A 24,120-nucleotide genomic window follows, 5' to 3' on the forward strand; every position below is an offset into this window, starting at 1 on the left:
GGACCTACATTTTTGGGGCTCTAAAGCTTAAGCTTTATTCGTTTCATACTAGATACGCACCCCTCAGTGCAATGCACTTTCTGCATGGGATCAACCAAGTATCACTGAAACGTCAAGTTCTAGTGAAAAACACTTTTTGGTGAGTAACTGATAAGTTGTTCATTTCACAAATGCACATTAACTTGCAGTTGGTGTTACCCCTTTTTAACTTAGTTGAGATCTGCATTCAGTTCTAATTAACTCAGTGTAGTACAGGTATTCAGTAATTACAGTGTAACATTGTGGTAGACTGTTACTATCTATACTGGCACTGTTTCTAATTGATTATTAGTAACAGTGGGATTCACTATGTGTTCTATGATGAATGAATTTTGGTCATAGCAAGTTGTGTCTTGCACAGCTCACTGAGATTTGCTTTAAAAGTGTATATTCTAAGTGGTCCCCTGAAAAGTGGTTTAATTTCACATTGTACCCTTTCTGGTGTTTTCTTCTTACCCAGTGTCCCGAGTCTAACAAAAAAGAATGTGACTGCACAAGAAACAAAACGCAGATTCCTTTTATACTTTCAGTTCCATTCCTACAAGAGGAAGGCAGCCTGTATAACCGTCACATACTAGGTGGCAGCCTTTTCTACTGTTTAAAAATATTCTGCCATATTGTTAGCTCTGATTATTTTACATCATATAGCTTTAACGAGAAGTCAAGCAAAATGACATCTTTTATTGGCTAACTAAAAAAATTACAATATGCAAGCTTTCGAGGCAACTCAGGCTCCTTCTTCATGCAAGGTGTAATAAAGAGACTGCAATTCCCCGTGTTTATAAACACAATAGGAAAGATACAGCAATTGAAAAACTTTTAAGTTAGACATCTTACATGTAAAAAATTAATAGACCACTCCAGGCTAAGATTCATTTAACAATAGGGGAGTACAATGTATAGTCAAGATCTTTTGGTAAGATAACTGTCCAACAAGAGTCTTTTGAAGATTTTGATGAGTTTTCCATACAATGTGGATCAATCCGAAAGATGTAAACAATCCTCAAATCTTGTTATAAAACTCGTCTCTATTTAAATCATGTTGTAATGTGTTAAATAGTAGCATGAGTTTAGAAATAAAAACCCGACTATAAAACATTTAAAACGATTCTAAGTACATTCCAAGCCGTCTCTCCGTATTCCCTACACAGCTCAGCCCCCATCATATCGTTACGAGCAAAGCAGAGCTTAGAGCCAATCCCCATCAACTTTGTTTAAAACTGCCGGCAGAGACAGCCAATCAAATGTGAGCATTCTCAGCGCTCGGGACAAGTTAGGTTGGAGAGTGACAGTCACCCATGTGAATGTGCAGAAGTATCCACTGCCACAGAAAGTCTGCAGAGTGCGTAGAGAGAGGCTTTAGAAGCTCTACCATCACGGAGACGTTGGTTTTGCTCATCACTGCCAGATAAAGCCATGAAGTAAGTCAATAATATTTAAAAGTGTTTCATACGGCATTTGTCATTTCAATAAAGTATTTTTGTATGCATACCTATTTAATATTTTTGTGGACCAATTCATAATTTTGGTAACGGGACTTGTATTAATATAGTTCAAGCGGTTAACATATAATTTTAGCATATCACTACATCTTGTACTGTATGCATAATTTGTATGTGATGAACAAAATGTGAATTGATTTGTTGATTACTTTCTTTTCTGCAGACTGAATATAGATGGACTTTTGGTCTATTTTCCTTACGATTATATATACCCTGAACAGTATTCGTATATGTTGGAGCTGAAAAGAACCCTGGACGCAAAGGTATGACTCTAAAAATACTTAGTTCTCTCTGCCATTGTCTCTTACTCAAACTGTACATCTGTCACTTCATTCTCACAGGTGGCGCAGTGGTAGTGCTGCTGCTTTGCAGTAAGGAGACTGTGGAAGATTGTGGGTTCGCTTCCCGGTTCCTCCCTGTGTGGATAGCGCTTTGAGTACTGAGAAAAGCGCTATATAAATGTAATGAATTATTATTATTATTATTCAGTTTCAGAACTGTATACCCGCTGAGGCTAGGACAGCGGCAATAGGCGAATGCTTTCAATCGAGCATTGTCAGTTTTTTTTTAGCATTTTGACTGTACCAAGTGAAACATCAATGCAGAACCATGGAGAGCATGCAACTCCAATTAAAAACTGAACGAACCACAGACTCAAAACCAGTGCCTGGTGCCATCAGACAAAAGTGGTACCCAGTGCAGTACTGTTGCATGTACACATTTTCCACACCGGCTAATATATACTTTGGTGTTTAATATAATGCAGACACGTCAATAAAGCAATCATACATATAGTGCATTTTTTCTTTAATGTTTGTCAGTGTAGCTGACCTTTACACTAAAGAGGAGAAGTAGGCTGGAATAACAACTCTAGGAGTAACTGCTTATTTAAAAAACGGGTAAATTATCGGTTTATTGTCGTGAAGTATTTAAATACACTCCTTGAACCTAATATCGTAGACATCTTTGGTGATTTCAATTTTAAAAAAACCTGCCGGTGTAACTTCTTTAATATATAGTAGAAGATTTTTGTGCCCTACTATGTGTTTTCTCAAAGCAACATCCAAATCAATTTATATACTCTCAGATCCAGAATATTTGCAGAGAGAAATAATGATTAACTGGAAACTAGTTTAAGCTACTTGAATTACTTTTGGCTTAATTCATAACCCCACCAGAATGAAATAACTGGTTACCATTAATGCCAACAAATGAATAGAAATGAAAGCTGACTTGCTATAGTTGTGCTTTATGATCTGAAATTCATGTTAATTTTTTGTGCCTGCTTACTTTAAAACATGATCAGTATATCCTGGTAACATTGCCTGCAAGGTTGAAAGTCGCCTTAAATGGCACACCAGACCATCACAGTATTCTTGCATGGAGAACCTAACTTACATGCTTTTGTTTTGGATTTGAAAGGAAAATATAGTATCCAAAAAAAAACAATTAAAACATGAGAAGAATTTGCAAACTCTACTACATGTTTAGCGGGTTGGTGTAAGTTTGAATCCATGTTTCTGGGGCTGTGCCATCATGGCAGTCCCAATGCACTTGGACTGAAAAATTAATATTTTAAACAATAAAAAATCCAGGTTTTTCACATCTTGATGTCAATTAACATTGCAGTATATAGTTTATACTTTTCATGTTTTTAATAGCTGCATTATTAATACCATAAAATATTAATGACTCCACTGGAAAGAATTCAGGTGATCCGTTGTGGATTCAGCAAAGCTGACATGGTAGCACAGTGGTTATCAATGCTCCTTCACTGATGAAATACCCTGGGTTGGAATCCCAATTCCGGTTGCTTTACATGTGCATTTTCTCCCAGTATATGCATTTTTTTTATTCACCTGTTTTATCCATCCATCCATTTTCCAACCTGCTGAATCCAAACACAGGGTCACAGGGGTCTGCTGGAGCCAATCCCAGCCAACACAGGGTGCAAGGCAGGAACCAATCCCGGGCAGGGTGCCAACCCACCGCAGGACACACACACACACCAAGCACACACTAGGGACAATTTAGAATCACCAATCCACCTAACCTGCATGTCTTTGGACTGTGGGAGGAAACCGGAGCGCCCGGAGGAAACCCACGCAGACATGGGGAGAACATGCAAACTCCACGCAGGGAGGACCTGGGAAGCCAACCCAGGTCTCCTTACTGCGAGGCAGCAGCACTGCCACTGCGCCACCATGCCACCCATTTATCCGTTTCTTCATTTTATATCCCAAAATTGTGTGTTTGGCTACCTGGCAACTCTCAGTTTTCCAAGTGTAGGCATATGTGTGTGTTTCCTGTGATGAATTGACTCTTTGTCTGGGGTTGGTCCCTGCCTTAAAGTAATTACTGCTAATGACTGGTACTTACTCCCTACAGTCGTGACCTAGTTAAGCAGATTAGAAGATTGTCATGGATACATGGATAGATTGATAACTAGACATATAAAATGTATTAGTAATGAACAAAAACCTTAATAGTACTTAATTTAACTCTAAACCGCTAAGAATGATTTGGGCTCTGTGTCAACAAGTTCATCAAACTTATTATTAGACAGCAAATCATGATGTTGTGAATTTACAAATGACACATCAAACATACATCATGAAACAAAGGGAAATTGTGGAGATGAATGGCAAAAGGAGCCAAGAAAAACACTATATAAAATAAAGTTTTAATTTTAATCTCTGTATATTTCAGATTAGGAAATGGACGTCTGTACTAATATGCAAAAAGTCAACTTTGGCATTGTTGTATAAACATGGCAGAATGGTAATGTAGTTAAACTACATTGTTAGTAGTAATCTGTTTACCTATTGTGGTTTCCTCTTTCTTCAGATGTATGGATAAAAACTATATTTGACAGTTTTAAATCGAGCAGAAGGCTCCTTTTATCAGATTGGGAGAGTAGTGGGGAGGCGCCTAGTTGGCCGAGGTCTCTAGGACTCTGACTGTGTCTGGCTTATCTGGCTCCTTTTCTACAATCTGGCCGTGGTTGTGCAATTAGCTGATGGACAGATATTGTTGTTTTTCATTTTCATGTTAATCAGTTTCTACTTTGTATCCTTATATGTGATAGTTCTGTATTTAGTGAGTGCTATGATTTATTACAATGCTCTGCGCCTGCATTTGGTAAGGAGTGCTGTGTAAGAACATGATATTTTGTATTATTGTATTTCTGAGGTGGTAATGTTAGATTGACCATCTAGCTCTGTGAAGAGGATTACTTGTGTTCTTTTTTATGAATTGTATTTACCACATTTTTTTGACACCAATTGCACACCCAACCTACTGGAAGTGGGACTCTCTCTGAATTGCCTTTCCCAAGATTTCTTCCATTTTTGTTTTCCCTACATTTTTTTTGAAAAGTTTTTTTGTTGTCTTAGAAAGACAAGGCTGGGAACCTGTTAAAAAACAGGACCTTGTCCTTGTGTGATTTTTGGGCTGTATAAGAAATACATTATTGTTGTACCTGAGTGCCATTCTACTGTGAATGTAAACTGCTTCCAAGAGTTTACCTGCCTGTTGCCGTCTGCTATCTATCACTGATACAGCATTTTCTTGGAAGAGGGAGTAACACATCACCAGTGTTTTAACAGCCATTTTCTGGTGTTATCCAGGTTCGCTGGTTACACCTCAGATCTTTTCCTCCAGTCTTCACAGTCCTGGCCATTCTTTAGATGTATGTGTTTATTTTTCATATTATTTGACACCATCTCCCACCTGTTCAGTTTCATTCTGGGCAGGTAGACATTGATTGCTTCACAATTAAAAAAACACACACACATAATATCCTTGTAAAGTAAAGTGGAACAATAGGACAATTCCTGGCTATTATGTTTAGACATTTCTTTTTCGCTACATAAAAAATACTTGTTGAACATCATTCTAATAAATGCAATATGTATTACCAAGTCTTTTATCTGTAACTACCCAAACTACCTGGCATTGCACAGGTATATTTGTGGAATGGGATAATGAAAGAAAACAAAGGTTTATGTGTTTTTTTTTTGTTTTGTTTTGTTTTAATGGTGACCCTTTTGTTATTGGTAGCTGTCCCACCTGATTCTCTATCAATGTCTCTGCTCTTGTGAGTCGAGTATTTGTACTTTTCAGATCTGATTGGAGTCGAGAATTGTGGTAACACCTTGCTGGGTTGTAACCATGAATGCTGTCATGTCTGACTTGTCCTCGTAGTTTAAGACGAGCAGTTCATAGTTCTTAAATTAGGGGTCTTCAACATGTTGATCGTGAGCTATCGGTAGCTCGCAACCCCTTTCCAAGTAGTTCGCCAAAGCGTTAATGAATCCTACATAAATTTCAAAACTTGATTAGTCAAATTAGAGGTGAGCGATTTTTCCAAAAAATCATATCACGATCCTTTTAACACAAAATCATAATCCACAATCTGAATTGCAATCTATCTTTATATGTGGCATACACTTAAGAGAATATACAGACTCACTTTATTTTAAATATCAAACAAAGATGAATTCAAGTGTTGTCTTGTTCGCTAGCTAAGCGGAGTTAAGGAACACGCCCTGAAGCTGGCGAGTGAGTGAGGAAGGCCCCTCCCCCCGACCCGTTGCATGGATTTCGGATTCGCGCAAATAAATTGGTACTGCAAGCGAACTATGATACATAGTGAAAGAAGTTGCAAAATCAACCGGAATGTTCAAGCAAATTATAGAAAAAACCCGATTAAATCCGTTAAGAAGTTCTCTCGTGAAAAGCGGACAGACATGCATACAGACAGAGAGACATCCATCCATCCATTATCCAACCCGCTATATTCTAACTACAGGGTCACAGGAGGTCTGCTGGAACCAATCCCAGCTAACACAGGGCGCAAGGCAGGAAATAAACCCCGGGCAGGGCGCCTGCCCACCACAGCAGAGAAACATTGGATTCTATATATTATATATTAGTAAACCTTCAAAATAATGCACAGTTAAAGTCTCAACAGCATTCTCAGCATTTCTAGAGCTTAGTAGAGCCAGATAACTATTAGAATCTTCACCAAGCAGCTCTGAAAATGTTTGCTTTGTTTGGGTCTACACACCTCTGTGAGTCTGCCTTTTCTGACTTGAATGCCATGAAATCAAAGTTCAGAACAAGACTGACAGATGAACATTTAAATGATTCCATAAGAGTGAACCTAAGCGGATACACTTCACCATACACCTCTCTTGTTGACTCTATGCAGTGCCAGTCATCTGACTAACTGAAAAACACATCACACATGCCACTGGACATGTGAATACTCTTGTGAAGTGAAACAGTGACATGTAACAAAAGAACAAATGAATAAGTAATATCTGTGTATTTGTAATTGCATTGTTTAGTTTTAAAAGCATTCGTGTTTTAATTCAATAGTGTGAGATACACTAGAAAATACATACAGACATACAAAATGCACTTGGGGGTGAACTAAATATTTTTTGTGATGTTTTAATGCAAAATGTGAGTTGTGGACACTAACATTTTGTAAATGTTCAGGCAAAACAAGCTTATTCAGTTTGTTTGGGTTGAAATAAGCTATGAGAATAAACATTAGAAAACATGAGTAGCTTTCTGCCATTTTCATTTTGTTGTAGCTCTTGGGGGGAAAAAAAAGGTTGGAGACGCCTGTCTTAAATTATGAAAAAAAGCCAACAAAGCAGGCGTTAAACAACAACCCTTTGATTCTCCTTTGTGTTGTGCTGCACAACCACTATCATTCAAGCTACACCCAAAGCCATCGTGCAAAAGCATGCAGTACTCCTTTTTGTATTACAGCAATTGTAATAGTAAAGTAGTGTTAAGCTCTGGTTATTTTGTCAGCTAGTCTGGCTTCAGTCTATTTGGATGTTTCACCAGCTTGGAGCCAGCAGGTGGCACTGGTATGCAAACTTTAGCCCTCAGAAAAAAAATAAAAAACACTGTAAACCCCCAGGACCAAACATTTGGGCTTCAAAGTAGTCTGTCTTGTCTATATTGTCCTTCAGAGCAACTATGCAAAATTTGGTCCAGGTCAGTCAAAGGGTGTAGGATTGTATAGGGAACATGCAGACATACATACAGGCATTCTATTTTATATTTATACAATGTATAAATACTTACAAGTCAAAAACTATATTGTCAGTTGTTATTTTTCTGAACTAAAATTTGTTAGAGATTATACAAATATGGTGTGATCGATTAGGAATAGGATTATTAATATGTACTCATAATAAATAGTTAGATATAACTATTTGTCCCCAAGTGGAAAATTTGGCTTTTTACAGAAGCTCTATATATAAATCAAAAAATAAATAAGTAGATAAGTAAGTAAATAAATAAATAAATAAATCAATAAATATACACACATACAGTACTTTGGTCTGAACACACACACTGGATTACTATAAAGCAAGAAAATTAAAAAGAAAGAAAAGATCTGACTTGGCTGTCACAGTCACACTGAGGCATTAAGCAGATGTATTGCTGTTGGTAAACAAGAGCCAGTAGCGTTTCTTGATACACTTCTGCTAGATGGCTAAAAGTACTCTGTGTGTCAGAGAAAGGATGTGCAGCATTATTCATAATGGCATTTAGTTTTGTTTTAATTCATTAGTTTAATTTGATAATAAATACATAACTAGATTTTTTAGTGACACTAGTACTTTGTTTTTAATGCTTTTCATAGTATACATTTATGTGTGTCTTTAAAGTGGGTTTATTTTGTGGCTTTCTGTTTTTTGTACAGCAAAACACTTTTTAATTGTTGGTTAAGAAACTGCAGGTGTGTTTTCATTCAGAATTAGAAAGATGGGGTATTCTATTCAAGTGTATACTTGTTTTTGTATAATAGATTTAAAAAGACACAGTTCACTAATGTGTAGGCAGTTTTTGAAGCAATGTTCTTCCACACAGAGAGAGATGTGCCAATTATTAGTTTGGAAAGTAAAATTGAAGCCATAAGCTTACATGATGTGTGTAGTCATGTGGGTATATCTGTATTTGAACATCCTAAATTATTCATTTTTGAGAATATCTGATACGATGAAAAATCGTTATAAATTATCACTTCTGTTTCAAACTAAAACTGCTATAATGAAATGTACTTCTGCTACATATCAGATGAAAATAATAATAGAACAAGATCATTAAGTATTTTGTCAAGTGTAAATGATTTAGTTCATGACAGTGTAACATTACTTTTACTTTATTATGTGCATGCAGTATGTTTATTATTATTAATATTAATTGAACATTTTACTATGAATTAAAAACAGTTCTCATGCAGAGAGTTCTCTTCTAACCAGATATGTTTGAAAGGGAACCAAAGTTATTTTCTTTCTTTATTTAGGGTCATGGCGTGCTTGAAATGCCATCAGGAACTGGGAAGACCATCTCACTATTATCTCTTATTGTTGCTTATCAAAAAGTGAGTATTATTGTTATTTATAAAAGGTTCTCTTACATTTATTATATAATTAATGGGGCAAAACCCTTCCTCGCTCTCTCTCTTTCTCTTGCCATGTATTTAAGTGTATATGTGTTATATGTATGTATATATATGTATAATGTTCAAAGGTTAGGAATCATCCAGAAGTTTTCATGTTTTTAATAGAAATCAATATATATTTTACTAAGGTACCATGAAGCTGACTTAAAAATAGAGCAAATACGTTGCTAATGCTTCAAATGGCTATTATTGCTTGAAATATCTGATATATAATTTATTATTCACTCGTGCCTATAAAGCTTATTTTCAGCTGTCACTACTCCAGCATCCTAATGGTAAACTCTCTTAGGTCATCCTTAATGAATCATTTTTAAATGCTAATTAATTATTAACACTAGAATCCCTGAAGCCTATGAGAAAAGTCATAATCCCAGGCCACCTTAAATTTCTTTGCACCTCTTCATCAGCGTCTTTGTTTTGTAACTGTGTCAATCAACACAAGCAGCAAGCAGCCTGCTATCCCATCCCCCCACTGACGCAGCTGAAGTTCTCCCAGCTCAAGTCTGTTTATGTGGGTGTAAGGTGCCTAGACTTGTATAGGGTAAGTAATATATCGTTATTATTATTTGGAGTGCATGCATTTCATGTGTGTCTACAACGATCCTGGTAAATATAGGATGACAGGAAATACGAGGCAAGAAATGCATTCCAAATAAACACTTTCACAAAAGGTATAACAAAACAAGTGCACCTTTATTCAAAAATATAACTGAAGAAAAAAAATATTCAATTTACATGCTGCTGTCATATAAAACCGAAGCCCAAATACAAATTGCATGGCTGGTGTAGAAGTACTGTATGTCTCTGAATCAAGAGGTTGCAGGATCGATCCTGGGTCTTCTCTGCATTTTCTGTTTTGAGTAGTCAGCTTCTGTTGTTACTGCTAATATAAAATAAAAACATACATTTGCTTTGAGTCGGTAACAGCCGGTGTAAAGTTTTGCTACTTGTAAAAGATATCGCTGAAGGGATATAACCAGACACTCAAACGCTGGTGAATCATGTGTTCTTGGTATCTTGTTGTTACTTCAATTTTTTTTTATTCAGTTTTATTCTTGATTAAAAGCAAAGACGCTGATGGAGAGGTGCAAAGGAATTTAAGGTGGCCCGGGATTACAACTTTTTTCATAGGCTTCAGGGATTCTAGTGTTAAAGAAACCCTTGTAATAATGTGATATGCTGATACATCCATACAGGTGCTTCAGGACTCATCTTCAGAGATATACTGTGTTCATTGGGTATTTTGGGTCTTTTAACTTCAGACTTCCATACCCAGACAACCCAGCTTGGGTTGATCAGTCCCCAACTTATGTCCCAGTAGCTTTAGCCCATGGATCACCCTTTAAAACCAAAGCCATATAAAGGAGGATATTTCCACAGCTTCTGTGATGGTTTGGGTGGTTTACCTCTTTGCAACTCCAGTGATGTGAAGCAGTGTGTATACTTTGAAGACTGAGTGGCCTGAAAAGCTTCTACGTTCTGTTTCAGTTGACGGCAGTGAGCTTGCCTACCCTTGTTCTAATAACACCTGGTACTTGGCAAGCTTCCTGTCATTCGCTTCCACCATGTGGTCCTCCCAGGTCACTGTGAATTCTGTCATGACAAATTGTTTTGAAGCCATGGATAGAAAGACTATGTCAGACTGCAGTGACGTTGTTGCAGCATGGGCTGCAAATTTGAGATGCTTGCCCAGGTCAACCTTTAGCTGCCAGTCTTGTGGAGTATTGAGATGGCCTGCCAATCTCTTGTGCTTTTATTAAAACCCTTTGCGGTCGTTAGGCCAGAAAACTGGCCTTAGTAAAAAGTGCGCTATAGGTCGTCAGGCCACCGCTGGTGGCCTTGCAAGTTTCTGACCGATTTGCACAGTCGCCTGGTCGAGAAAAGTGGCCTGTGTTATTCCTACTTGCTTGAAAAAAATAACTGCTGTAATTATTGGCGTTTTTTCAATAATTAATTACGACTAATGTAGCGTGACGTTGAAAATTAAATACGACTGCAAAGGGTTAAAGCAATGTGTTTTCTAAGAGGATAATGGTATTTGCTGGCAAAGATGGCTGAGGAGACACTATTTGTCACTGCTTTCAACATTTGATCGTATTAGCAGTGGTAGGATCCCTCTCCCAGGGCCTTTGGACAACTGCTGAAATATGTTGTAGTGCTCTTTTCCTGGAGCAGAAATAGCAAGACTGAGTCTCATTCTTGCTGCAAACATGAAAATTTGCAGGGCTTGGTAGGGCATCAAAGATAGCATGTATCAAGAACTCTATGCATTGGGGTTCTGTTCACCAAGACTATGAGATCTTCTGTTTCACTGTGCTCTCCTACCTCATTCATGCCCCCTACTTTCTCAATACCTCCATCCTGCTGGTAAGCTTCCCTTCTCCTGTACACGGCGGGTCATTTCTGTGCCCTGTACTTCATTGTTCTGGAGGCTTAGGGAAGCCACCTAGCTCTGCTCATCCATTTTCCACTTTTTCCCTATGCCTCAGCTGTGACTCTTCCATCTCTACCTCACTGAGGGCCCTCCAATTCCTGCTTGTCTGAACCTGCTTTTAAAACTATGAGGTTCCTAGAGTCCCTAAACAGCAGTGCTTCTCTAGTACAAGAGACTTTAAACTCTTTCATTATGCTGCTGAATGGGAGCTGCAGCAAATTACATGGGAGACCTAGCCACCTGTGAAGATAGCTGCTAGTCTTCCTAACTGATGCTTCCACCATTGTTATGGGCACCTCATAAACCAGTAGAGGTCAGAGGATATAAGGCAGGACATCGTGCTGGTAGATCCAAGCCTTGAACCTGCTGGGCAGTCCTGATTTGGCCACACTGGCGAGCCATGCCTGAAGCTCCTGCATTTTCATCTAGACTGCAGTCAAATATCTTTTTCAGACTTTTGACTGGTTTCTCAGTGATGCATGTAATTTTAGTGCCATCCAAGAAGAAGTGGACCCTATTAGCCACTTTGCCCTTATTGAACAGCAAGAACCTGGATTTAGCTGGCTTAAAGGTCATTCTTGCTTAGGTGATGAGCTTCTCAATGCCCAGAACTGATGATGTTGTGACTGTGAGGTCATCCATAGTGACTCTAAGGAGGATTGCTGCACACTAGACTTCATACCAGGAGCCTCTGCATTTCACCTCCACTGCTTTTAGTACTAGGGGTGGGCTTTCTTTGGGTGGTATGGTAGGGGCTAGACATGGTCCTCGACAGTCTTTTTGAAACTCCACTGCAGAGAGAAAAAATGGTTAGCATTGATGCCCCCTCTCATCCCAAGGTGGCATTGCTTACCTTTACAGAGCTAGGAAGGTGGTCCCCAGGTGTGCATGCATGACAGCTTTCTTGAGGGTAATGTCTGTCAATCGTTGAGACAAGATGCTTAAGAAAATCTTGCTTTTGATGACATGGATCGAAATTCCTCAATGCTTTTGGCTAAGTGCTGCAATGCCTCCTCTGTGGGAGTCCGCACACTCTTGGCATATCTCTGATTAGCCACACTCTCCGTACGCCAGACAGTCCACAAGATTTTCCAGGAAAGTTGGTGGAGCTGTGGGTAATGCTTATACACTTTATTAGACACTCCGCTGAGTCTAATGAATCAGTTTATTGTTGTTTTACAAAATAAGAGTTATTTCATGTGACGGATTGCCAATAAACTGAAGATTTAATAGAAAGTTGTTCATCATTACATTGAGAGAAGTGGGCAGTCTGAATCCAACCAGGATAGAAAAAGAAGTGGAAGGCTCAGATACACAATTGGACAGGACCAAGATGTAATGACACCATGGCCATAGCCATTCACAGTTCATCTTTGGTATCTAATATTTCATAACCAAGTGTCTGTGGTTGAGAAAACAAGACACAGGCCCATAGATAAAAAATGCTTATTTATTCACAGTGATAAAACAGCAATAATATGAAAAAATAAAATTCTTCAAACCAAAAAATAGTACAGTGTCATCTACAATCAAAGTTCCAATGAAACACCAAATAACACACAGGAAAAATATTTACAAAAAATGCATCCTTTATTTTCCCCACGTCTCAAATTTTTGTAATGTATTAAAATAAACCTGTGAAAACATACAGTAGCTACAAGAGGTATAATTTTCTTTGTATTTGTAGGCATATCCATTAGACGTAACAAAGCTGATCTACTGTTCTCGGACAGTTCCTGAAATTGAAAAGGTAAGATAATACATGATAAAACCATTTTTTATTAAGTTAGTTGCATCTGACGTTTTGACTTCTAAATGTGGTCCTGATGATGTAAAGTCTGATATTTGATTTGATTTGATTTGATTTGATTTTAATAAACATCCCAATTTCTTCTGGTGAGTTAAAAAAGCAGTAATAAACTAAAAAATATATTTGTTAGGGTACAATGGTAATTTCATGAGTTTATTCCTGAGCATTAGTATCTCATTTTGCAAATAGCATTTTTGTTATAGTTGTAACTCCATAGCGCATGAATTATACATTGAAAATTAAATTACCTCAATGTCATCTTTGACACTGTGGACGTTACAACATTAGAATTATTGTGATGAGGACAAGCCATCCAGTCCAACTAGCTTGTCCATCCTATTCATAAAGATTGTCTAAAATAACATCAAGTCAAGACTCTGAAGGTCCTTAAAGTCCTATTCTCCACCACACTACTTAGTAATTTTTTCCATCTGTCTGTTGGTTTTTGTGTGAAGGCTTTCAAACATTTGTGTAAAATCGTCCCTTTTTCCAACCATATCCCAGTGTTCTTATTGAAGAATTTATTTTAAGGTAACATCTGGGACACACTGTACAAATTCCTTTCATAATTTTAAAAACTTCGATCATTTTACCTCTTAATATCCATTTCCCCTCTGTCATCATCCTCTTCACTCTCCTATAGTTTGATGTCATCTGTAAACTTAACCAGCTTTTCACTTGTATTCTTGTCTTATCTATATTAAAAGTGCAGCACTGATCCCTGAGGAACATCGTTTTTAACATCACCTAACTATGATAAAGTTCCCTTAACTATAACCCTTTGCTTTTGGTGTTTGAGCCAAATTTTTACCCTCCTACAAATCATGCCCTGAATGACCACATTTTTTAGTTTCATTACTAACCTTTGATATGTTGCCTTAGTATTTATCCTCATTTTCAGACGGCTTTTGTTATCATATGTACCTTTCTTTTTGAGTGCTTTTGTTGCTTCCTCATAGAATTGCAGTGTATTAGTGAAACATGAACTTCTATGTCTGAACCCATGTTGACTATTTTTGTTAATAAAGTCATTCTTGTCATATGCTGCTCGATCTTTTCCTTAGTAATTACAGCAATATTTTGACATGTTATTTGACAAGGACGCTATAGATCAAACTTACATAATTGAGTCAAATCAAGTGAGGTATTACAAAGCTGCCTCTGATATACCTAAGTAAAGTGGGTTACGGAACTCTTCCTCATTTTGGGTACTCCGATGATACACATAATGGGAACTTATAAATGCAGTAGGTATTCCCTCACTGACACTTCCTATAACACAGGCATGGAAACAACAGTGAGATCATTGTTAAGTAGTGAGCAAACAGTAGAGATAAAGCATACTTTAGTGAGACTGAGATACTGTCATGCATAGTATGGGCACACTAAGAGAAGAACTGTCAGAACTTCCTCAGATTTAGGAATGAATATCCATCCATCCATCCATCCATTGTCTCCCGCTTATCCGAGGTCGGGTCGCGGGGGCAGCAGCTTGAGCAGAGATGCCCAGACTTCCCTCTCCCCGGCCACTTCTTCTAGCTCTTCCGGGAGAATCCCAAGGCGTTCCCAGGCCAGTCGAGAGACATAGTCCCTCCAGCGTGTCCTGGGTCTTCCCCGGGGCCTCCTCCCGGTTGGACGTGCCCAGAACACCTCACCAGGGAGGCGTCCAGGAGGCATCCTGATCAGATGCCCGAGCCACCTCATCTGACTCCTCTCGATGCGGAGGAGCAGCGGCTCTACTCTGAGCCCCTCCCGGATGACTGAGCTTCTCACCCTATCTTTAAGGGAAAGCCCAGACACCCTGCGGAGGAAACTCATTTCAGCCGCTTGTATTCGCGATCTCGTTCTTTCGGTCACTACCCATAGCTCATGACCATAGGTGAGGGTAGGAACATAGATCGACTGGTAAATTGAGAGCTTCGCCTTGCGGCTCAGCTCCTTTTTCACCACGACAGACCGGTGCAGAGCCCGCATTACTGCGGATGCCGCACCGATCCGCCTGTCGATCTCGCGCTCCATTCTTCCCTCACTCGTGAACAAGACCCCGAGATACTTGAACTCCTCCACTTGGGGCAGGATCTCGCTACCAACCCTGAGAGGGCACTCCACCCTTTTCCGGCTGAGGACCATGGTCTCGGATTTGGAGATGCTGATTCTCATCCCAGCCGCTTCACACTCGGCTGCGAACCGATCCAGAGAGAGCTGAAGATCACGGCCTGATGAAGCAAACAGGACAACATCATCTGCAAAAAGCAGTGACCCAATCCTGAGCCCACCAAACCGGACCCCCTCAACGCCCTGGCTGCGCCTAGAAATTCTGTCCATAAAAGTTATGAACAGAATCGGTGACAAAGGGCAGCCCTGGCGGAGTCCAACTCTCACTGGAAACGGGTTCGACTTACTGCCAGCAATGCGGACCAGGCTCTGGCAACGATCGTACAGGGACCGAACAGCCCTTATCAGGGGGGCCGGTACCCCATACTCTCGGAGTACCCCCCACAGGATTCCCCGAGGGACACGGTCGAATGCCTTTTCCAAGTCCACAAAACACATGTAGACTGGTTGGGCAAACTCCCATGCACCCTCTAGGACCCTGCTAAGGGCATAGAGCTGGTCCACTGTTCCGCGACCACGACGAAAACCACACTGTTCCTCCTGAATCCGAGGCTCGACTATCCGACGGACCCTCCTCTCCAGAACCCCCGAATAGACTTTTCCAGGGAGGCTGAGGAGTGTGATCCCTCTGTAGTTGGAACACACCCTCCGGTCCCCCTTCTTAAAGAGGGGGACCACCACCCCGGTCTGCCAATCCAGAAGCACTGTCCCTGATGTCCATGCGATGTTGCAGAGGCGTGTCAACCAAGACAGTCCTACAACATCCAGAGCCTTGAGGAACTCCGGGCGTATCTCATCCACCCCCGGGGCCCTGCCACCAAGGAGTTTTTTGACCACCTCGGTGACCTCAGTCCCAGAAATGGGGGAGCCCACCTCTGAGTCCCCAGGCTCTGCTTCCTCATTGGAAGGCATGTTAATGGGATTGAGGAGGTCTTCGAAGTACTCCCCCCACCGACCCACAACGTCCCAAGTCGAGGTCAGCAGCGCACCATCCCCACCATATACAGTGTTGACACTGCACTGCTTCCCCTTCCTGAGACGCCGGATAGTGGACCAGAATCTCCTCGAAGCCGTCCGAAAGTCGTTCTCCATGGCCTCCCCAAACTCCTCCCACGCCCGAGTTTTTGCCTCAGCAACCACCAAAGCAGCATTCCGCTTGGTCTGCCGGTACCTATCAGCTGCCTCCAGGGTCCCACAGGACAAAAGGGTCCTGTAGGACTCCTTCTTCAGCTTGACGGCATCCTTCACCGCCGGTGTCCACCAACGGGTTCGGGGATTGCCGCCACGACAGGCACCGACCACCTTACGGCCACAGCTCCGGTCAGCTGCCTCAACAATAGAGGCACGGAACATGGCCCATTCGGACTCAATGTCCCCCACCTCCCTCGGGATGTGGTTGAAGTTCTGCCGGAGGTGGGAGTTGAAGCTACTTCTGGCAGGGGGCTCTGCCAGACGTTCCCAGCAGACCCTCACAACACGTTTGGGCCTACCACGCCTGACCGGCATCCTCCCCCACCATCGAAGCCAACTCACCACCAGGTGGTGATCAGTTGACAGCTCCGCCCCTCTCTTCACCCGAGTGTCCAAGACATGTGGCCGCAAGTCCGACGACACGACCACAAAGTCGATCATCGAACTGAGGCCTAGGGTGTCCTGGTGCCAAGTGCACATATGAACACCCCTATGCTTGAACATGGTGTTCGTTATGGACAATCCGTGACGAGCACAGAAGTCCAATAACAAAACACCGCTCGGGTTCAGATCGGGGGGGCCATTCCTCCCAATCACGCCCTTCCAGGTCTCACTGTCATTGCCCACGTGAGCATTGAAGTCTCCTAGCATAACGAGGGAGTCCCCAGAAGGTATGCCCTCTAGCACACCCTCCAGGGACTCCAAAAAGGGTGGGTACTCCGAACTGCTGTTCGGTGCATACGCACAAACAACAGTTAGGACCCGTCCCCCCACCCGAAGGCGAAGGGAGGCTACCCTCTCGTCCACCGGGGTAAACCCCAATGTACAGGCTCCAAGTTGGGGGGCAATAAGTATACCCACACCTGCTCGGCGCCTCTCACCGGGGGCAACTCCAGAGTGGTACAGAGTCCAGCCCCTCTCAAGGAGATTGGTTCCAGAGTCCAAGCTGTGCGTCGAGGTGAGTCCGACTATATCTAGCCGGAACCTCTCAACTTCGCGCACTAGCTCAGGCTCCTTCCCCTTCAGAGAGGTGACATTCCACGTCCCAAGAGCCAGCTTCTGTAGCCGAGGATCGGACCGCCAAGGTCCCCGCCTTCGGCCACCACCCAACTCACACTGCACCCGACCTCCTTGGCCCCTCCCATAGGTGGTGAGCACATGGGAAGGGGGACCCACGTTGCCTCTTCGGGCTGTGCCCGGCCGAGCCCCATGGGTGCAGGCCCGGCCACCAGGCGCTCGCCATCGAGCCCCACCTCCAGGCCTGGCTCCAGAGTGGGGCCCCGGTGACCCGCGTCCGGGCAAGGGAAAACGCCGTCCAAAATTGTTTTTCATCATAGGAGGTTTGTTTAACCGCTCTTTGTCTCATCCCTCACCTAGGACCAGTTTGCCTTGGGTGGCCCTACCAGGGGCATAAAGCCCCGGACAACAGAGCTCCTAGGATCATTGGGACACGCAAACCCCTCTACCACGATAAGGTGGCGGTTAAAGGAGGGGGGAATGAATATGGGGAGTACAATAAGGAATGTTTATCATTGTTGACATCAGGAACTCTAGGTGATTCAGCCATTATATGCATTGAACTTGTTGCTTACAGCTAAGCTGCTTTTTCTGCATATGGGTATGTTTTTTTTCCCAGTTGATTCTGGGGTTCGTCAGGGGTGTGTTCTTGTTTCTACTCTCTTCAGTGCTTGTATGGACTGGGTGTTGGGCAAGGTCGTGGGGTCCAATGGCTGTGGGGCATCTGTTGGTGAAGAAAGATTCACGGATCTCGACTTTGCTGACGATGCTGTGATCTTTCCAGAGTTAGTGGATGCTCTGATTGGGGCACTCGAGAGACTGAGCAAGGAGTCTGAGTGTCTGGGCTTGCGAGTGTCCTGGATAAAAACCAAGATCCAGGCCTTTAATGACCTGTTGGGCACAGCCGTCAGCAGTGTGTCTGTTTGCGGAGAGAGTGTTGACCTTTTCGAGAGGTTTACTTACCTTGGCAGTGACATTCATTTCTCTGGTGACACTCCCTATGAAGTCAGTAGACGGATTGGGAGAGCATGGGGAGTCATGAGGTCGCTGGAAAGGAGTGTTTGGCGCTCCCGATATCTATGCAAAAGGGTGAATGTCCAAGTCTTTAGAGTCCTGGTGCTTCCCGTCTTGCTATATGGTTGCGAGACATAGACACTATCCAGTGAACTGAGATGATGACTGGAATCCTTTGGTACTGTGTCTCTCTGGAAAATCCTTGGGTATCGTTGGTTTGACTTTGTGTCGAATGAGCAGTTGCTCATGGAGTCCCAATTGAGGCACATTACCTGCATTGTGAGGGAGCGTCAGCTACGGCACTACGGCCATGTAGCGCATTTCCCCGAATGGTGATCCAGCTTGCAGGATCCTCATTGTTTGGGACCCAAGTGGCTGAACCAGGCCAAGGGGTCGTCCACGTAACACCTGGCTGCGGCAGATAGAAGGTAATTTCCGGAGGGCGGGACTGGACCGCGTGTCTGCCTGGGGGTTTGCCAACCGGGATCCAGAGTTGTTTCGTTGTGTGGTGGGTGCAGCAATGCACTGCACCAGTGCATGTCTCCCCAACTTGACTTGACTTGCCTTGGTGTGTTGGTAGGCTGATAGTATGCTGATTTCTATGCTGTTTACACATTTAGTAACAAAAAAATACTGTGAGTTTTTAGCACGTTGCAGCACCTGGAACTAAAACTGTTTGTGCTCTTAACAGTTTTCATTTTGCTTCCATTGGGTTGACGACAAATGTTGTTGCTCTCTTACTGTAAAAGTCCAGCAGTACATGAGTATGTTTTGTGTTTTTTTTTTTTTAGTTCTTTTGTCCCAGGGCTGAATATTTTTCCAAAAAAAACTCAAGTTTTCTAAAAAGTACACAAAGCAAAGGTTTTGAACATAAAATCCTTTTTTATCAAAAAATGTCACTCTTTTCTTGGTTCCAGGAGCCCCTAAAGTAGACATATTCACATACTTATTATATACGTGTTTGTCCCATCACTCATAAGCTGAAAGGCACTTTTTTTAAAAAAACAGCTCGAAGTAGTCAAGTGGCTGCTAATCCGTTGTGTCCACCAGAAGGCCGTGTCGTTTGGTGAAGTCCAGTTGCCAAGTTGTCTCCCACAGATCGGTGTCTGTGTAGTCCTCCCAAGGCGAATGTTCTCATAGGCGTGTCAGCTGCACGAGCGTGTCCAGCACTACGATCAGCCGGGGACCGGTCAGCTGATGCAGGTACCTGACTTTCGCTTTCAGTCTCCTGATCACTTGTATCAAAATCGGAGTTGGATAAGTCAGAGTCTGATTCAGCAGTAATACGTAAAAAATAAATAAATAATACACACAGAGTATTTTGCTTTGTGCATTTGCTTCACTCTCTCATCCTGTTTTTCAATGCCATTAAAGACGTTGCTTACTCTATTCTGCTCATGCACATGCAGGGTTTCAATGTCAAGTCAATGAGTCTAACAGTCGTCTGAGCAAAGAGAGTCGTCCTCTGCCTCTGATATCCATTCTCAACCCCTTGTGTCGACAAAAGTTGACATCCGCCCTAAAAGAGTTAATGTTCATTTTGAGAAGTATTTGAAACTACATGTTCATATTTCTACTGGCTTAATGTCACTGCTCTCAAAAATTGTCCTGACAGTACTGCTGTTTTAAATACATTTTAGTGGTGCACATGAAAGCCTTTGCATTTCAGAGTATGTAGAATCCCTCAGCAGATGAGAATTTTAGAAGCTTTTGTCTACGGTGTTGTTTCTGTGCTTTCTCAAATCATTCATGTGATCAAAATTAGAATTTACATGGCAGTGTCAACTTTGAATGGCACCTTTAAACAATAGTGATATATTAAGGAATTACCTTATTAGGTACAATACTGGTGGGGGTATAGAAATTTAAGAAAAGCATATCAAGCTAGCCTTATTGTTTCACAAGTGGTTGGTTTAGTGTCTTTCCTTACATATGATTCCTCATCTTTTGTGTATTTATTTTTTTATGTCCTTCCTTTGTGAATTTCCCATTGGGATTAATAAAGTATCTATCTATCTATCTATCTATCTATCTATCTATCTATCTATCTATCTATCTATCTATCTATCTATCTATCTATCTATCTATCTATCTATCTATCTATCTATCTATCTATCTATCTATCCTGATGGCTTTCACCTTTTATGATACATAAGGGGGGCAATGACCTTATTCTCGCCCCAGGTCAAATGATAATAATGTAATATGAATTAATACAAACAATTAAAATTTTATTTGTTTAATTTGTAATTAAATTTGGCGCCTTGTGTGACAAATATTATTCATTGTTTGTAATGCATTTATAAAAGTTATTTTTGTATACATAACATGCAATACCAGATGTAGATATGATTTGTGACCTCAACAAATAGTGTGAAACAAATTGACACTATTAGAGCTAGGATACTCGTGGCTTTTGTGTCACTGTTTTCTTCAAAGTATTTCTTTGTCATTTAGGTGGTGGAGGAGTTAAAGAAGCTAATGGAATTTCATGAGAAAATGACTGGAGAAAAACAAAACTTCTTAGCACTTGCACTTTCTTCTAGGAAAAATCTTTGTGTGCACCCTGAGGTAAGTGCTTATTTTGTCAGTTTTGTTTTTTTTTTTTTTCCTTTTTTAGAAAAAATTGGTAGTGTATTAAGTTCTAGCAGATAAGGTACAGATAATTAGGTGTTACAATGTACTTATTCATATGACAAATGCATTGCATAGACCACAGCCCATCACATAGCTTTAAAGATACTACCTAACTATCTAAAAAGACAAACAATGTAAAAACAGTGTGGAAGGCGCTATATAGCGCCCGACCCGGCACAGACTGAGGCAGAGGAACGTGCTTAAATAAAACACACTTTTATTTTTCTTCAGCCGTGGGGCACGCCTTACCCGTGTCCCACAGGCCCAACACAGTCCCAAAAGCACTTAAATCTAGCACACCAAACAACACTTTCCTTCCACTTTGGCACCACCACTCCTCCCAGGCAACCTCGTCCTCTTCATCCCGATTCTGGCTCTCGAGTGGTGGTGGCTGGCCTTTTTTATACCCCACCCGGAAGCATTCCAGGGGCTTGATCACCTGGCCCTAACTGCATTTCCGGGTGGGGCTGAAGATTTGACCAGCCGGGCTGCAGGCTCCATGCAGTTCCCCCTAGCGGCCATCCGAGCCCCCAACCAGGCTGTGGAGGACTCCATCTCCCATGGAGCTATGCACCAGGTTGGGGAATCATCGTCTGCCAGGGAGGCTGCCACCAAGCATCCCGGGGGAGGTATTGAGCTGTCCATGGTAGCTCCCCCGGAACAGATGCAGTAGGGGCGTCCCTGCCGGGCATGGTACCCGGCTGTCCATTACAACAGTTTTAATGAGCTTAAGTTGGTCCAGCAGAAATGAGATTCACTTATGTACCAGATTAGAATTTTGCCATAGGCTATAGGAAAATTCAAATGTGTTTCTGTTGGAAGAGAGAACAGATGTTTCCATACCCGTATTTACTGTATATGGTCATGTATAATGTCGGGTCTTGAAACCCAAAAAATCAATCATAAAATCAGACCCTGAATTATACGCCTGTTCAGAAATGCGACACTTAATTTTTTTTTTTTATTTTTTTTTTACATCTTCTTGCCTCTTCCAGTCTCGCATCAGTTTCTCAGATGCATCAAATTTTGTTGCAGCAGCGCAGTCACCAATTTCTTTCGCTACTTCAATGACGTTTAATTTAAAACCAGCTTCATATTTTCTTCTGATCGAATGATCCATTGTAGATAGTGGATGTTTTTACGATAAAGGTGTATGAGGATGTGAGATACAAAAAACACGAATCAGTACAAACGTTTCTTCAGAATAGCTTGGGTATTATGGTGTGGTCACATAGGCACAATAGAGAGAGAGAGGTTAGGAGCATGCGCTGATACAGCACGTTGCCACACCCACATAGAAAAAAAAGGCAGTGTGCTCCATGGTTACTCTCTCAGGTAGGCGTTAGCATATCATAATCCCTTGTACCAATAGCGTGAGTTTTCCACATTCGACTTACACGACCGACATTATGAAATACCAGAAGTTATACTGCAAAATCAAGTCCTGACTTATCCACGAGTATATATGGTAATATTTTTGAAATATGAAAAATAGTTACTTGCCGTTTGCCTTAATATGTTTGTTTCTTCCCTTTTTTGTGACTGTTTTTATTAGCTCTAAGCATTTTTGTTTGGTATCTCTCTTTTAAGTAATTAATTCACCAGTAAATAATGCCTATAATTAAAGGTTATTATTTTGCACTTGAAACTTTATTGGAAGTTTGTGCCCAATTTTGTTTTTGGTGAGCAAAAAGATTTGTCAGCAATTACCACTCAAGTAAATGTTTGTTTTGCTTGCATGCTCTTCATAATAGTAAAATTTATTAATATGCATGATTCGGTCTTAATGCTTTTAATATACTGTGTTGCTCTGTTTGTAGAATGATGAAAACACAGTGCATTTTAGGCTTCAAAGTTAAAAGGTCATTAACTATTTGAGATATAGAAAGGATGACAAAGTGCAGATGTCAAGACAGTTGTTGTTGCTGTGTATCGGATTCAGCTACACAGAATACTGCATTATCTTACATTGTGCTGCCTGTACTGCACCACAAGCATTCGTACCATTACAGAAATTTTAAGGCCTGTGACTACACTAGCATGCCAATCTGCCAGGCTGAGCAGTGAAAGATTCAAATGGTGTATATCTGCAACAAACCTGTGTTTAACACAAGAATTCGCAAAGCCTACGATAAAAACTTGTAAGCCCAGCCCACCTTAAATCTGTTAGCACCTCTCCGTCAGCGTCGTTTGTTTTGTAAATGTGTTGATAAGCACAAATAGCCTACTATCCCATACTTCCACCACTACAGAAATGGCAAAAATTGCTCTCCCAGCTCAAGCCTTATTTATCTGTTAGTGAGGTATCGGGAGCTGTATAATGTAAATAATATATTGTTATTTGGAACACATGCGTTTCATGTGTGTTCCGCATCTACAAAGATCTATGTAAGTGTAGTATGACAGAACTTTTGAACACATACCTAAAAGACAAACTTTTTTCATGTTTTAGTACTAATGACAAAATTTTGACATGAAGTGTATAATGTGTGAAGACTGAAGTCCAAATATCAGATAAGCACTTTCACAAAAGGTACAAGTATTACAAAATAAGTGTGCTTTCAAGACTATAACCAAGGAAAACAAAATCGGATTAGTGTATATCATTGTTACAACTGCTTTGGTAGTACAGCGGTAAGAGCTGCTGACTCATAATCAACAGGTCGTAGTTTCAAGCCTTGCCGCATGATAAAATAAATGTTTTGAGGAGTGAGCAGTTCTTGTTGCTATTATACAATAAAAACATACATTTGATTTGAGTCTGTTGCAGCCAGTGTAAATGTATGGTGGTTGTAAAGTTTAGCGTTTTTTCTTAATTCAGTTTTATTCTCTCAGTCGTGATCTGACATTGCTGTTTTCAAAT

The 24,120-nt window shown here is 41.2% G+C and overlaps 1 protein-coding gene across 1 annotated transcript in view; it reads left to right on the forward strand.

The window, feature by feature from the left end:
- Positions 1 to 1,302: 1,302 nt before the first annotated feature.
- Positions 1,303 to 24,120, forward strand: part of ercc2 (excision repair cross-complementation group 2) — a 113,741-nt gene continuing 90,923 nt past the window's right edge. Inside the window, exons 1-5 of the mRNA XM_028804993.2 lie at positions 1,303 to 1,460; positions 1,705 to 1,804; positions 8,881 to 8,958; positions 13,161 to 13,223; positions 21,078 to 21,191. Coding sequence (XP_028660826.1) covers positions 1,456 to 1,460; positions 1,705 to 1,804; positions 8,881 to 8,958; positions 13,161 to 13,223; positions 21,078 to 21,191 — 360 coding nt within the window. The 5' untranslated portion in view covers positions 1,303 to 1,455. The remainder of the gene's footprint in view (positions 1,461 to 1,704; positions 1,805 to 8,880; positions 8,959 to 13,160; positions 13,224 to 21,077; positions 21,192 to 24,120) is intronic.

This window comes from Erpetoichthys calabaricus, chromosome 1, assembly GCF_900747795.2.
Source record: "Erpetoichthys calabaricus chromosome 1, fErpCal1.3, whole genome shotgun sequence".
Classification (NCBI taxonomy): domain Eukaryota; kingdom Metazoa; phylum Chordata; class Cladistia; order Polypteriformes; family Polypteridae; genus Erpetoichthys; species Erpetoichthys calabaricus.